Genomic DNA, 15,939 nt, shown 5'->3' with positions numbered 1-15,939 from the left:
CAGCTGATGGAGAAGTGGGTACTGCAGACATTCTCATCACTTTCTCACACACTCTGGTGTCTGTTGGGTTCGGAGATGGTGGTGTCATTTCTAGAGAAACCACAGGTGTCAGGCTTTGATTTACCATCCCAGGAAGAACGGTGTGTGCGTGTGCGTGTGCGTGCGCGTGCGCGTGTGCGTGCACTGTGCTCCTGCTCATCCGTGGGTTCCTTCACTATGGCCACAGTGTTCTCCTTCATGACGTGATGTTCACTCTCGTGTCTCCTAGACCACCACGAGCCAGGCCATCTTCCGCCTGCAGTCGGGTGTGTGTCAGCTCTTCAGGGACACTCTCATTCACAAGGGCTTTGTGGAGATCCAGACCCCCAAAATCATCTCGGGTAACGTGGCCTTCAAAACCATGTACCTCGCTGTGATTTCTCACACACACAAACACACACACACCCTGCACATGCACCCCCCCCCCCCCACCCCCCCCCCCCCCCCACACACACACACACACACACCCAGCTGCAGGTATCAGTCTCTGCTGTTCTGTCCTGGGAAAGTAGTTTCAAGGACGGGTGCTTTTTCATCTTGTGAGGAGGGAAGAGGGGAGTGTCCAAACATTTGCTCAGGGACAGCAGGCCGTAGAGGACACGTCCACACACCCTGCTCAGGGACAGCAGGCCGTAGAGGACACGCGTCTTGCTCAGGGTGGACACGGCTGTCCTCAGCCACATAAACAGTCTGATAACGGGTCTGAGTCTGAAGGGACTTAAAAGACTTGTGCATACATTCTTACACACACACACACACACACACACACACACACACACACTCACTCACTCACTCACTCACATGAGCTTACTGCGTACTTCTCTGAAAACACACACACACACACACACACACACACACACACGGGCTTACTGTGTACCTCTCGAAAAACACACACACACACAGGCTTACTTTACCTTTCTGAAAACACACGCATCACATTGAGAGCAACATTAAGCTCATGAGAGTGCAGCTGCCTTGTTTCTAGGCCTGTCACGGCAACGTCGACTCCAGTGACCCTGTTCTCATCTTTATATACACCTCTTTATTTAGTCGGGGTGTGGTTAGGGGCGGGGCTCTGGTGTGGGCCGGCACCACGCTGAGATGTTTGCGTAGTTCTGTGGTTTTAACCCCTCGTGGAAAAATACAACGGTTGCTTTCACTTCCCCATTAGTCCCGTCAGCCAATCAGAGTGCAGCGTGGGCCTATCGCACATTTGAACTTGCCGCGCTTTTTGGGCGTTCCGGCTGCAGTTGGAACAACACGCTGTTCTCTCGAAACCCACATCCGGTGTTCACACACACCCTGCAGCTCCTTATCATGAGTCCCCCTCCACCACCACCACCATACGTGTGTGTGTGTGTGTTCATGCACACCATGTGGAACATATTGTCCTCACTGACGACACTGAAATGCAAACTCCAAAACCCTCACACGCCTGACTGAGCGGTGTGCAGGCCTCCAGGCTGCGTGGGCTCTGCTGTGACTCCTTCCTCCTCCTCCTCCTCCTCCTCCCGAGGGGGTCTGAAACCTTCACGTCTGGCATCTGTGCAGATCTTTAAAGATTTATGAGATTTCAGCTCATTTGTAGAAGTACATGTAGATATGAATAGGGAGGGAGATGTGTAAGTGGATGTGTAGTATTGTGAAGCCAGACGTGATGGAGACGTGTGTTTGTGTGTGCATGCGCGTGCATGTGTGCGTGCGTTTGTGCATGTGTGTGCACGCACGCGTGTGTGTATGTGTGTTTGTGACACATGCTCTCTGATTGGCCAGCTGCCAGTGAGGGCGGGGCCAACGTCTTCACGGTGTCGTACTTCAAGACCAGCGCGTACCTGGCACAGTCACCACAGCTGTACAAGCAGATGTGCATCTGCGCTGATTTTGACAAGGTCTTCTGTATCGGACCAGGTAAAGACACACACACACACTCCCTGGACACACACACACACACACACACACACACACACACAGCTTCTGTGCGAGAGGGAGCTGGCGGAAGCTCGCCCACCCGCATGGTCGTCTCTCTTCCTGCCTGATTCATGTTAGCTAGTAGTAGTGTGTGAGTTAAACAGGCTGGCACACAGACACTCCCTTAACATCCAGCACATCACGCTCTAGAGGCCCAGCAGGACTGTCTGCAGTGCGCATAGAAAACGGCTCAATGGGGCCCTCTGCTGGTGAGACAATGTCACGCCAGCTGAGGTTGTGTACTGTTGAGGGAAACTCAGACACAGCATGGTCCCCTGTTCTTTAAGGTCTATGAACCATCAGGACACTGAACACCTTAACCAGCCGCACCTTTCTCAGTCTGTCCAGAGGTTAAGAGAGTAACCCCCCCCCCCCCCCGTAACCCCCCCCGTAACAGTGATTAATGTAATAGTGTTCAGACCTGGTCAAATCATCCCTTTAATGATCTCATCGTCCAGAACTACAGTCTCAGAATTACAGTCTCTTATTTACAGGCTAATTAGAAAAATTGTTTGTTTCATGTTGTTGATGTTGAAATGAAAATGACCTCAGTTTGAATACCTCAGCTCCAAACACTACACAATGACCCCTCAGTTTGAACACCTCAGCTCCAAACACTACACCATGTCCCCTCAGTTTGAATACCTCAGCTCCAAACACTACACCATGTCCCCTCAGTTTGAATACCTCAGCTCCAAACACTACACCATGTCCCCTCAGTTTGAATACCTCAGCTCCAAACACTGCACCATGTCCCCTCAGTTTGAATACCTCAGCTCCAAACACTACACCATGACCCCTCAGTTTGAATACCTCAGCTCCAAACACTACACCATGACCCCTCAGTTTGAATACCTCAGCTCCAAACACTACACCATGACCCCTCAGTTTGAATACCTCAGCTCCAAACACTACACCATGTCCCCTCAGTTTGAATACCTCAGCTCCAAACACTACACCATGACCCCTCAGTTTGAATACCTCAGCTCCAAACACTACACCATGTCCCCTCAGTTTGAATACCTCAGCTCCAAACACTACACCATGTCCCCTCAGTTTGAATACCTCAGCTCCAAACACTACACCATGTCCCCTCAGTTTGAATACCTCAGCTCCAAACACTACACCATGTCCCCTCAGTTTGAATACCTCAGCTCCAAACACTACACCATGACCCCTCAGTTTGAATACCTCAGCTCCAAACACTACACCATGACCCCTCAGTTTGAATACCTCAGCTCCAAACACTACACCATGTCCCCTCAGTTTGAATACCTCAGCTCCAAACACTACACCATGTCCCCTCAGTTTGAATACCTCAGCTCCAAACACTACACCATGTCACCAAGAGTTCGTCTCCCTGTTTTTGGACACCATGTGGGTTTTCCTATATAAACTAGTGTGTGCGGAGACTCCAACGGAGTCCTCAGACAGTGGCTATGCTCACATGTGCAACTGATGCCATCAACATTTACACACATTTTCTGAAAGATTAATCATCTCTCTTTTCTGTCTTTCTTCCTCTCCCCTGTTGTCTGTCTGTCTTTATATAGTGTTCAGAGCTGAGGACTCAAACACCCATCGTCACCTGACTGAATTTGTGGGTCTGGATATAGAGATGGCCTTTAACTACCATTACCATGAGGTCATCGACTCCATCACACACACCATGGTGCAGATCTTTAAGGGTCTGAGAGACAGGTGAGACACACACACACACACACACACACACACACACACACACACACACACACACACACACACACACACACACACACACACACGTCTGTCATACAGGGTTTCCAGAAACGAGGAATTGCTTAGCGCCTTTATTTTGAAATAGTTTAAAGCAGTGTTGGTTCTGTACACACAGCTTGTAGAAAGGACGCAGGGAAGTTGTGCTCCAACAGGCCTTTCACTGCCACCTAGTGGTGAATGTTAATACTGTAAAGGTGATGAATTTACATTTACAATAACTGTGCAATTATTCTTCTTTCAATACGACTAATGTGCAATAGCTACTACTTCAATGTGCAATAACACCTTACATAAGATTACTACATTTGTAATAGCATATATTTCTGTAACCAGTATACATACATGTTTTGTTTTTGTTTTTTAAATATAAATGATTATCTGCCTTATATATTGTCTTTTGACTACCTCTCCTTGTCCCTCCCTCTCTGCTGCTGTAATATCGCTAATTTCCCCACTGTGGGATCAATAAAGGACTATCTGATCTGATCTGATCTGATGAATGTGGTTCCAGGTTCCAGACGGAGATCCAGACGGTGTGTAAGCAGTACCCCAGCGAGCCCTTTAAGTTCCTGGAGCCGACCCTGAGGCTGGAGTATGGGGAGGGTGTGGCCATGCTCCGCGCTGCTGGTGTGGAGATGGGGGACGAGGAGGACCTGAGGTTAGTTACACACACACACTTGCATACACATACACACACTTACACACACCCATATACATATACACACGCACACACACACACACTTACACACGCACACACACACACACACTTACACACACCCATATACATATACACACACGCCCACTTACACACACGCACACTTACACACACACACACACCCACGCATACACACACACACCCATATACATACACACACACACACACACACACACACACTTACACACGCACACACACTTACACACGCACACACACACACACGCGCACACACACACACACACACACACACACACACACACACACACACACACACACACCCATATACATATACACACGCACACACACACACACTTACACACGCACACACACACACACACACACACACACACTTACACACACCCATATACATATACACACACGCCCACTTACACACACGCACACTTACACACACACACACACCCACGCATACACACACACACCCATATACACACACACACACACACACACACTTACACACACACACCCATATACACACACACACACTTACACACGCACACACACACACACTTACACACACACACACACACACACACACTTACACACACCCATATACATATACACACACGCACACTTACACACACGCACGCATACACACACGCACCCATATACACACACACACACACACTTACACACACACACACACACACCACACATTTTTCCCTCTTATTTCCTGTCTGTCAAAATACATTCATGTTGTCCAGCAATTTAATTCTGTCTGTCTGTCTGTCTTAGCACACCTAATGAAAAACTGCTTGGACGTCTCGTCAAGGAAAAGGTAAAAATCCCTGAACACTCAGACTGGGTGAAGGGTGTGTTACCCTGTGTGTGTGTCTGTGTGTTTGCCTGTGTGTTTCTCTGTGTTTGTGTGTTTCTCTGTGTTTGTGTCTGTGTGTATCTCTGTGTCTCTCTGGGTGTGTGGGTGTGTTTTCTGCCTTTTGATGTTTGAAGAGTTGTCATTTGTTGCTCTTTGGCAGTATGACACAGATTTCTACGTGCTGGACAAATACCCACTGGCAGTGAGACCCTTCTACACCATGCCAGATTCCAACAACCCAGTAAGCTGCGTCCACAGTGTGTATCAGAGATCATGTGTGTTTGTAGCTGACCTGTGTGTGCTGACCTGTGTGTGCTGACCTGTGTGTGCTGACCCGTGTGTGCTGACCCGTGTGTGATGTGTGTTCAGAAATATTCCAACTCCTATGACATGTTTATGCGGGGAGAGGAGATCTTGTCGGGAGCTCAGAGAATCCACGACGCTCAGCTGCTGACCGAGAGGGCATCGCATCACGGCATCGGTAACCACGGCAGCAGCCCAGTGTTGTGTAGTGCAGTGTGTCTAGTGCAGTGGTGTGTGTGTGTGTGTGTGTGTGTGTGTGTGTGTGTGTGTGTGTGTGTGTGTGTGTGTGTGTGTGTGTGTGTGTGTGTGTGTGTGTGTGTGAATGTTTAGTGCAGTGTGTGCTCCAGCTGCTGTGCTGTAAAGTGTGTGTGGTGGTGTGTTGCAGATCTGGAGAAGATCAAGGCGTACATAGACTCATTCCGCTACGGAGCCCCTCCTCACGCTGGCGGAGGCATTGGTAACTCACACCCGTCTGTCTGTCTGTCTCTCTCTCTGTCTGTCTCTGTCTCTCTCTCTATATGTTGCTGGAGCCACACCCACATGCATCATCACAATACTGGTGGAGACGTCTACCTGTGGGAGGTGTAGCAGCCGGCGTCCACCTGTGCGAGGTGTAGCAGCGGGCGTCTACCTGTGGGAGGTGTAGCAGCGGGCGTCTACCTGTGGGAGGTGTAGCAGCGGGCGTCTACCTGTGGGAGGTGTAGCGGCCGACGTCTACCTGTGAGAGGTGTAGCGGCCGACGTCTACCTGTGGGAGGTGTAGCGGCCGACGTCTACCTGTGGGAGGTGTAGCGGCCGACGTCTACCTGTGGGAGGTGTAGCGGCCGACGTCTACCTGTGGGAGGTGTAGCGGCCGACGTCTACCTGTGGGAGGTGTAGCGGCCGACGTCTACCTGTGGGAAATGTAGCGGCCGATGTCTACCTGTGGGAGGTGTAGCGGCCGACGTCTACCTGTGGGAGGTGTAGCGGCCGACGTCTACCTGTGGGAGGTGTAGCGGCCGACGTCTACCTGTGGGAGGTGTAGCGGCCGAAGTCTACCTGTGGGAGGTGTAGCGGCCGACGTCTACCTGTGGGAGGTGTTTGGCTGTCAGGCTGTAGAGCACAGCGGTGAGCGCCTTGCTGGCGTTCTGGAGGCCTGACCTGCGTTCCCTCATGTCTCAGGTCTGGAGAGAGTCACCATGCTGTACTTGGGTCTGCACAACGTACGTCAGACCTCCATGTTCCCGCGCGACCCCAAGCGCCTGACGCCCTGAGGGGTCACGGCTCCGCCCACCACTGGCCTCCGGTCCCGCCCACAACAGCAAGACCACGCCAGTGCATCGGGGACCGGCCGTTTCCAGGACAACAGAGTGCCACTATGACAGCAAATTCAGCTACTTTTTAGTACTTCTTACTAAGGTCCTTACTGGTTTGGCGACCCACCAGTACCAGCAGACACATAGTCTAATACACTTAAATCCATTTGAATCAATGTTCAGTAACCATAAAAATCAGAGGTGGGAGGAGGAACTAATTGCTGACATGACTGACATGTTTTCTACCGAATCGCCTTTCCTACCTGACACACACGGTGTTGCTATCCAGATGTAGTGGTAATTATTCATATTTTTAACATAATAATAAATAATCTGCAAACAAATCTGTATGTGGAAATTTATTTGCATAATTGTGGAGTTGTACAGTAACGTTGGATCTGGTGTCATTTCTAAGGAAGCCTTCAGAGAAGCTCGTCTCCTGTAGACAGACCGAGACCCGCAGTGTCTGCTCTGGGGTTACTGGACCAAACTCACAATATTGTACTGTATTTGAAACACAAACAATGAACACACACACACACACACTTGTGAGTAGTGACTGTAGTTGCAGGCTAGCTGCTGAGTCCTGCCGTCGTGAGCTTCACGTTACGGTTCAGTTTGAAGTAAATACCTGCTTCGTCACATTAAGAACTTTGAGTCCTTGAAGCAGCAGGAGGAGGAGATGTGGCCTTCCCTCACTCATTCAGCTCTGAGGGGCGCTGCTCAGGTTCTGGTGGCATGTCCTGGCCCAGTTCTCCCCTTCCGCCCTGGACTCTTCTCCTCCCATACACAGATGCACCAGATGGAGGCCCCGTGCTCCATGTAGCTGATGGTGCATAGTTGCCGGATCAGGTTCATTAAGAGGTCTGGTGTGTGTTTATAGGCCACGTTACGTAAAGAGCAGCTCTCTTTAACTAAGAGTTAATTAGCTACGCATATTAATGCATATACCAGCATATACCAGGCAAATATTTAAGTAATTGCAAGTAATTTTTGCAACTCTGAACTAAGTATGAAGAGCTGAAAATTATAAGGGAATGTACTAGTTTACCCCTTTTCAGATTAAATGTTCATTTGAATAATTAAGGTGTGGTGTAATTTATTAGTGCTCTTGAAAATTTGGGGGGTGCAGGGGGCATGTTCTCAGTTTCCCTGGATGCAGCTAGAGGAGAGAAGCCTGGGGTCTGATTCCAGAGGTCAAAGAAGTGTGGTCTGATTCCAAAGAGGTGGTCTGATTCCAGAGAGGTCAAAGAGGTGTGGTCTGATTCCAGAGAGGCCAAAGAGGTGTGGTCTAATTCCAGGGAGGTCAAAGATGTGTGGTCTGATTCCAGAGAGGCCAAAGAGGTGTGGTCTGATTCCAGAGAGGTCAAAGAGGTGGTCTGATTCCAGAGAGGTCAAAGAGGTGTGGTCTGAGTCCAGGCCAAAAGGCCATGACCAGCAGGCAATGTTTCTTCCTGTCTGAGGGTATTGATGATGGTGGCGTGGTTTGAACTACACCCCCCCCGGTCTGGGCAGACAGTGCAGTATTGTACCACCAACCCTGCTGTGTTCTCACTCTGAGCTCCGCACAGTCAGCAGCTCCATGAACATCTGAGTTTGTAAACAAGTAGTGGACCTCGTGCACTCAGAGCAGTGCCTTCCATAGCAGCAGACATCCCCACAGTGGTTACTGTACATGATGATAAATCACCCTACACACACACTACACACACACTTCCTCATGAAGCTGTAATTCCCTATGACCTCTTGACATCTTTGATGCAGCAACAAACTGACTGACTAAAAAGATGTTCTATATGTTTATGTAATAATAATAGTATAATAACATAAAATGACCATTATAAATTAACTTAAATATCCTTTCTAGTTATGTAATGGACATAAATTATCTATTTCTACAGATACATTTAAGAGGTGCAGCAGTGCTGGTGTCATGCACTCTTACATTATGAAAATAAATAAGCACAGACATCTAAGAGTGAGAGAGCCGAGCCATTATGGCTCATCAGGGCTTCACTTCAATATGAGAGAGTGCATTTTCACCATACACACTTCATACTGCTCATCCCCACCAGATAAGCCTGTGATCTTACTCTGAGTGTGTGTGTGTGTGTGTGTGTGTGTGTGTGTGTGTGTGTCCAGGAGTCTTGCTTAGAAGTCCATTAACTGGATTAACACCAGCAGTCAGGTCTACTTCATTCTTTATGTACACATCCAATAGTGTGACATTTACATGTAAAGAAAACATAGCTAGGAATACATTAAACACATCAGTCTGTTTCTTTGAATGATTATGGGAAACATTTTTAACTTAATGTCTCAGATGGCCAAGACCTGCTAGAGAAATGTAGGAAGTTTTGTAGTTTTGGTCCAGTTTCAGGTCAGAATTCAGTCACTGATACTTAAATATGGCATGAAAACTTTGTCATCACAGTGGTGTTTACACACTGAGTGCTGTGTGCAGCGGTTGCAAATGTCTAAGGAGTTTTGAATGAGTCAAATCTAGCAAACTATTTAGACGCAGGCAAAATAAACCACAGCTGCAGAGACAGAATGTCCACTAGCAATCATGAGTAACTATAGCCACTGTGGTGAATCAAACACCTGATATATAATAGAGCTGCAGAAATGAAAACACCAATTGGTTAATTAAAGCTACTGTGATTACTGAAGCTATTTGAGGTTCATTCTGCACACAGACTGTAAAGCAGGAAGCAGCCGTGACCATGTCTGCAGGACGGATGTCCTGAAGACCCTCGTGCTCCAGTGAGGCCCTCCAACGCCCCCGTTCAGTCTGAGGAGCTTCCGGTGATCTGGAGTAGGAAGATGAAGATCTGGACGATGTCTACGTAGAGAGATAGGGCTCCAAACACATACTCCTCCGGGCTGAGGGACAGGGTCCGGTTCCCTAGCAGCAGCTGTGTGTCGTATGCCAGGAACTGCACCACACAAGAACCCAGAACATCAGTGAGAACCTCCACACCAGCGAGGTTCCTCAGACTGCAGCAGACACACTCACCAGGGTGTATACGATGGCACCAATAGCAGCGTAGAGCATGTGAAGCCAGGGGACCTGGGGTGGGGGAGACAGGCCGGGTCAGAAAGAACAGGAGCTACTGGTGTTTACACTAGACGACCCTCATCAAACCACCTTCTGGAAAACACCACTGGCACTCATATGCACTACGACCTGTTCATCAGAATGTTCTATATGGCTTGGCCGTTATCTACTTATTAAATAATGTTTTATCAAAAAGTAACAATAGTTCATTAACTATGTTGAATAACCATTTGTTGTGTTGTTACACACACACACACACACACACACACACACACACACACTCTCTCTCTCTCTCTCTCTCTCTCTCTCTCTCTCTCAGTGTCTTTAAAGGTGTGTGACGGGGAAGCACTTACATACTGAAAGGAAAGAACAATGCTTGCTATGATGCCTGTAACCAGGACAACCATCGCCAGAACACAAAACAGTCCTGTGCAGGAGGTGAAGTCCACCTGGTCAGAGAAGCAGTGAAACACACATTCAAGATCCTTCATGGAAATAACTGGCAGTGCTGTCAGGCAAGGCCCGGAGAGCTCTACACACGGTACCGACGTACACCCGACAGCTCACATTACCGTGGAAACATACGGGAGGATTAAAGATTTGCACTTTCAGCCTTTTCACTCCTAATTCGAAGCTTCAAACATTCCTCAGACGCCACAGCTGAAAGCGGGCGTTATCACTCGGGTTTGTGACAAGGACAGGGGTGAGCGATCTACCAGCGAGGCATAAATGTTTTACAGTGCACAGGCGGCCATTGTAAGCTGAGACAATAGGGTCATTTAATCAGACCCACAAAAGGCTGTTTGACTGCCACCCAGCCGATCAAAGACCACGCAGTGCAGAACTTTTTACCTTCGTCTGGAAACAGAAGAGTGTGACGATCGCACACACCACGGCTGTTATCCCCAGTGCCAGGAACACGGCTTTGGTGTCAAAATAACTGAAATGACAGGATGGGAAAGGGTGTGAATATCTCTATGGTTTTCCATCCTTCAAAGCCACAGGAGAGGAGGTGTTAAGACTGTGTGAAGATAATAGTCCAGAAATAGTTGAGTTACATTTTGGTAATGCAATTAATCCCCCTCACTGTACACTGTACACACTTGATCTTTGGGAGCCCATTATAGGCCTAAACACATTAAAAAAATATTTAGAAGTTTTGAAAAAATCCCTGACTATCATCCTGCTGCTAGCCTGTCTGTCTTCATCTTTCTGCTAGCCTGTCTATCTTCATCCTGCTGCTAGCCTGTCTGTCTTCATCTTTCTGCTAGCCTGTCTGTCTTCATCTTTCTGCTAGCCTGTCTGTCTTCATCCTGCTGCTAGCCTGTCTGTCTTCATCCTGCTGCTAGCCTGTCTGTCTTCATCCTGCTGCTAGCCTGACTGTCTTCATCCTGCTGCTAGCCTGTCTGTCTTCATCCTGCTGCTAGCCTGTCTGTCTTCATCCTGCTGCTAGCCTGTCTGTCTTCATCCTGCTGCTAGCCTGTCTGTCTTCATCTTTCTGCTAGCCTGTCTGTCTTCATCCTGCTGCTAGCCTGTCTGTCTTCATCCTGCTGCTAGCCTGTCTGTCTTCATCCTGCTGCTAGCCTGTCTGTCTTCATCTTTCTGCTAGCCTGTCTGTCTTCATCTTTCTGCTAGCCTGTCTGTCTTCATCCTGCTGCTAGCCTGTCTGTCTTCATCTTTCTGCTAGCCTGTCTGTCTTCATCTTTCTGCTAGCCTGTCTGTTTTCATCCTGCTGCTAGCCTGTCTGTCTTCATCCTGCTGCTAGCCTGTCTGTCTTCATCTTTCTGCTAGCCTGTCTGTCTTCATCCTGCTGCTAGCCTGTCTGTCTTCATCCTGCTGCTAGCCTGTCTGTCTTCATCCTGCTGCTAGCCTGTCTGTCTTCATCCTGCTGCTAGCCTGTCTGTCTTCATCTTTCTGCTAGCCTGTCTGTCTTCATCCTGCTGCTAGCCTGTCTGTCTTCATCCTGCTGCTAGCCTGTCTGTCTTCATCTTTCTGCTAGCCTGTCTGTCTTCATCTTTCTGCTAGCCTGTCTGTCTTCATCTTTCTGCTAGCCTGTCTGTCTTCATCCTGCTGCTAGCCTGTCTGTCTTCATCTTTCTGCTAGCCTGTCTGTTTTCATCCTGCTGCTAGCCTGTCTGTCTTCATCCTGCTGCTAGCCTGTCTGTCTTCATCTTTCTGCTAGCCTGTCTGTCTTCATCCTGCTGCTAGCCTGTCTGTCTTCATCTTTCTGCTAGCCTGTCTGTCTTCATCTTTCTGCTAGCCTGTCTGTTTTCATCCTGCTGCTAGCCTGTCTGTCTTCATCCTGCTGCTAGCCTGTCTGTCTTCATCCTGCTGCTAGCCTGTCTGTCTTCATCCTGCTGCTAGCCTGTCTGTCTTCATCCTGCTGCTAGCCTGTCTGTCTTCTGGACAGTACGACAGTTGTGTAACTTTGTCTGACCTGGCGATTGTTCCCGTCATGTAGGACAAGGCGAGTGTCTGTGGGAGAAGAAGAGGCTGGTGTGATGCGTGTGTGTTTAAACGATGTAACAGCAGGAGCCGTGTGAACAGGACACGGTCCTGGACACCTTCAGCTCAGGACACAATCACTCAACACTTACAAAAATGAAGAGCAGGATGAAATTCCAGGGAAAGCGTCTCCTGTAAAGGAAAGCAGAAGTTTACTGAAGCTACCCGAGGACTGCAAGCTGATTGGCTGTGATGGCGACTGTACGGGGGGTGCGGTCTCACCGTGGGCCTTCACAACACACCAGAACCATGTAAGCCACGAAGTACACGCCACTGTGGGGGAGGGTCACATCCACCATCAGAACCATCCTCTAGAACCTCAGCATACATCACTAACATGCCACGTTTACTCATAGCATTAAACACTGTGACTGTGTCCTGTATATTTAATAATAAAACTTACAATGATGCCCAGTAAATTCCAGGATACTTGATTACAAACTCACGCACGGGATCACTGTAACAAACACAGAATAATACTGGGGTATAACAATACTGGAGTATAATAATACTGGGTATAAAAATACTGGGAATAATAATACTGGGTATAATTATACTGGGGGATACTAATACTGGGGGATAATAATACTGGGGTATAATAATATTGGGGTACAATAATACTGGAGTATAATAATATTGGGGTATAATAATACTGGGGTATAATAATATTGGGATACAGTAATACTGGAGTATAATAATACTGGGGTATAATAATATTGCAATACAATAATACTGGATATAATAATACTGGAGTGCAGACTCCACTGCAAAGAATTTGAATGATTTGCTCAGTGGTACTCACACAAATGTGAACACGGCTACAACAGCAGTGGTGACCAGCAGCTGGGCGGCTAATATAAGGTAGACCTGCCACAGCCAGACAGGAAAGATTTTATTCCAAATGTCATGTGTTTTTTTAAACAAAAGCATAAACATGCATCTTCTTGTAGCTAAATGCCACTGTGGTGATCATCCCGTCTTTTTTACAGTGCGGACATCCTTCTGACAACGTGCGGCTGTTTTATCTGCCCTCACCTTTCGGATGAAAGCATGTCTCACACCTCTGCTGTCCCAGAGTCCGTCCCCCGCCCCGTCTCCCGTGTCCCCTGCAACGCAACCAAGCTGTCAGAACGTTGGTTTTCCTCATGGCTCTTTGTCCAAGAATGGCCAGAAACAGAAACTCCTTTGAGAGAAGTTTTCATTCTGTTTTAAAGGTAAACCGAAGCCACTTTTCCTCTGTGCGTCCGCTGTGGCGATTGAACACCTGTTCATGCCCACTTGCACAAGTCCAATGTATTTCAGTAACAGCACAATGTAGAACACTTATGCATAGCCTCAAAGGTCCATTAAAGTAGACTAAAGTACACTAAAGTGCCTCTTAACTCCTTCTCCTGGCTGTGTGTCCCTGGCTTGTGCCTGCGCCCCTTTGCTGTGTTCTAGGTTTCCTCCTCTAACAAACTACAGTCAGCAGCTGTTAATGGAGGTGTGCCTGCTCAGCCAGGCAGTGCAGCTGTGTACGCCCCCCCCACTGCACCGGACTGCTCAGGGCAGCTCTGCTCAGGGGGCAGCTCTACTCAGGGCAGTACTGCTCAAGGGGCAGCTCTACTCAGGGGCCAGCTCTACTCAGGGGGCAGCTCTACTTAGGGGGCAGCTCTACACAGGGGGCAGCTCTGATCAGGGGGCAGCTCTGATCAGGGGGCAGCTCTACTTAGGGGCCAGCTCTGATCAAGTGGCAGCTCTTCTCAGGGGCCAGCTCTTCTCAGGGGGCAGCTCTACTCAGGGGGCAGCTCTGCTCAGGGGGCAGCTCTACTTAGGGGGCAGCTCTGCTCAGGGGGCAGCTCTGCTCAGGGGGCAGCTTTACTCAGGAGGCAACTCTGCAATGGCTTACAGTGCTTTACTAGTCAGTTGACTTGTTCTAAGCTGCTGGCTACACATATACACGAACATGGCGTGTTGTCATTAATAAAACGCAGCATCTCCCTGCTAACAGTGTTAGCTCATACCTGTCGCTGAGGGAGACACTGTGGAGGAGAAGAAGGTTGGTATTGCAGATGGTGTTCCAGGTGGAGGGTAGGCTGACCCGTGCCACAGGCCAGACTGCCCAGCTCCAGGGTAGGTCCCTGCCTGGGGCGGGTATCCGTACGGCATGTAGGGATAACTGCCCCCACGGAGCTGCTCGTGCCTGGATTCCTCATAGCTCGGAGGGAGATCGGACTTGAACATGGTGTCCCTGTGGAACCAGGCCAGGGTCCATCAGAACCAGACCCTAAAGAACTTCTAAATACGCTGCCAGCATTTTACAGTCACGCTGTTTGAGACATCCGACCCACTGACACAAAATCAGACCAGTGAAATAAACTGGGTACACAGAAGTGTTCAGGTGTTGGGTATGTGAACAGATATTATATACCATGTCTATAGGGCAAATTTAGAGTTTTAAAATTGAATGAAATGCAAAATGAATTAGCACTTAATATAAAGTTAGCGTTAAAGTCTCGCCACACCCAGTCCTGGTCTGTTTTTAGTATGCCTCCAACTTCAAATTCTACCATCACTTTAACCGACACTTAGACGCCTAACAGTTTAACATGGCTTCAGCCCATCTGAGAAGATTTTTTGATAATGTTGTTTTCATTTTGGTAAACTGTGTTTCTTTTTATTATTATTGCTTAATCCTTCAATATTACAGAGAAAGAATCATTCTTGGAGCAACACCTGATTTTTTCTTTGATAATTTAATGACAACAACAATAACTAAACCAGTCTAATATTATTTCAGGGGTGGAACAATCACACGAGTCATACTCAGTGTTTTCAGTATGATATAAGTGAGTTAAGATGTCTCTAGCTGTCTTTATAGAAGACTGTTCTTGTCCTGTATTCTGTATCCCGTATCTTACTTAAACCTCTTAAAATTCTGCAGAATTCTGGCCGTTACGGGCCAGCACGGCTAAGTTTAGACAGAGACATAAACTCCGGGCTGTCTGTCTGCTAAGACCTACAAATGCCATCCTGACATTTTCAAATTTGTCGGAAGCTATCTCTGTTCACCGTGACTTTTATTTGCGGCTACGGGCACGATGGAATGTGCCGTCGTTTCACGCCACGCACCCCTGAGACCGCCAGACGTGCTGGGGTGTCTGTACAGAGACGGTGGTTTGTCTACGCACACAGACGGTCCTGTTTTGAAATGTCACCCTAAATAGGTCGAATCATTCGAATGAAAAGGTCACGTGTACTTACCACACTTGCGCGTCTCCTCTACAGTCAGAAACACTGTTGCGGATCGCCGGGCTCCTCACGGTTCGGGCGGGTGGGGAGCGTCTGGACCTGCGCGCCACTGCGCGAGCATCACGGAGCCTGGTCGCGTTTTGCGCTCCTGCACGTTTCCTAGAAGCCCGTGTCAGCCGGACTGGACCCGTCCGGGAGCTCCAGTTTCTGCACACAGACGCACGCACGCTC

General features: G+C 48.5%; 2 protein-coding genes across 3 annotated transcripts in view; one reads left to right on the top strand and one right to left on the bottom strand.

Annotated features, from left to right (window-relative positions):
• Window positions 1-9,750, top strand: part of dars1 (aspartyl-tRNA synthetase 1) — a 23,069-nt gene extending 13,319 nt beyond the window's left edge. Inside the window, exons 10-18 of one of the 2 annotated variants that reach the window (XM_077002159.1) lie at window positions 269-380; window positions 1,813-1,947; window positions 3,561-3,708; window positions 4,277-4,423; window positions 5,234-5,276; window positions 5,476-5,556; window positions 5,685-5,796; window positions 6,004-6,075; window positions 9,612-9,750. In XM_077002159.1, the coding sequence (XP_076858274.1) occupies window positions 269-380; window positions 1,813-1,947; window positions 3,561-3,708; window positions 4,277-4,423; window positions 5,234-5,276; window positions 5,476-5,556; window positions 5,685-5,796; window positions 6,004-6,075; window positions 9,612-9,682 (921 nt within the window). In that variant the 3' untranslated portion in view covers window positions 9,683-9,750. Of the gene's footprint in view, window positions 1-268; window positions 381-1,812; window positions 1,948-3,560; window positions 3,709-4,276; window positions 4,424-5,233; window positions 5,277-5,475; window positions 5,557-5,684; window positions 5,797-6,003; window positions 6,076-6,778; window positions 7,879-9,611 lie in introns of those variants that run through there. The other variant, XM_077002160.1, reaches the window with a different exon arrangement.
• Window positions 9,097-15,939, bottom strand: LOC143512172 (protein lifeguard 3). Its single transcript, XM_077002166.1, has 12 exons — window positions 15,721-15,939; window positions 14,481-14,707; window positions 13,513-13,583; window positions 13,280-13,344; window positions 12,881-12,934; window positions 12,700-12,750; window positions 12,570-12,609; window positions 12,410-12,447; window positions 10,826-10,913; window positions 10,327-10,422; window positions 9,932-9,985; window positions 9,097-9,851 (listed from the first exon to the last, which is right to left on the bottom strand). Exons 2-12 carry the CDS (start codon window positions 14,698-14,700, stop codon window positions 9,702-9,704), a joined length of 927 nt encoding a protein of 308 aa, XP_076858281.1. The 5' UTR covers window positions 14,701-14,707; window positions 15,721-15,939; the 3' UTR covers window positions 9,097-9,701.

Source organism: Brachyhypopomus gauderio, chromosome 4, assembly GCF_052324685.1.
Source record: "Brachyhypopomus gauderio isolate BG-103 chromosome 4, BGAUD_0.2, whole genome shotgun sequence".
NCBI classification, from domain to species: Eukaryota; Metazoa; Chordata; class Actinopteri; order Gymnotiformes; family Hypopomidae; genus Brachyhypopomus; species Brachyhypopomus gauderio.
Note: the sequence above shows the minus strand (reverse complement) of the source record. Positions and strands in the feature narration are given on the sequence as shown.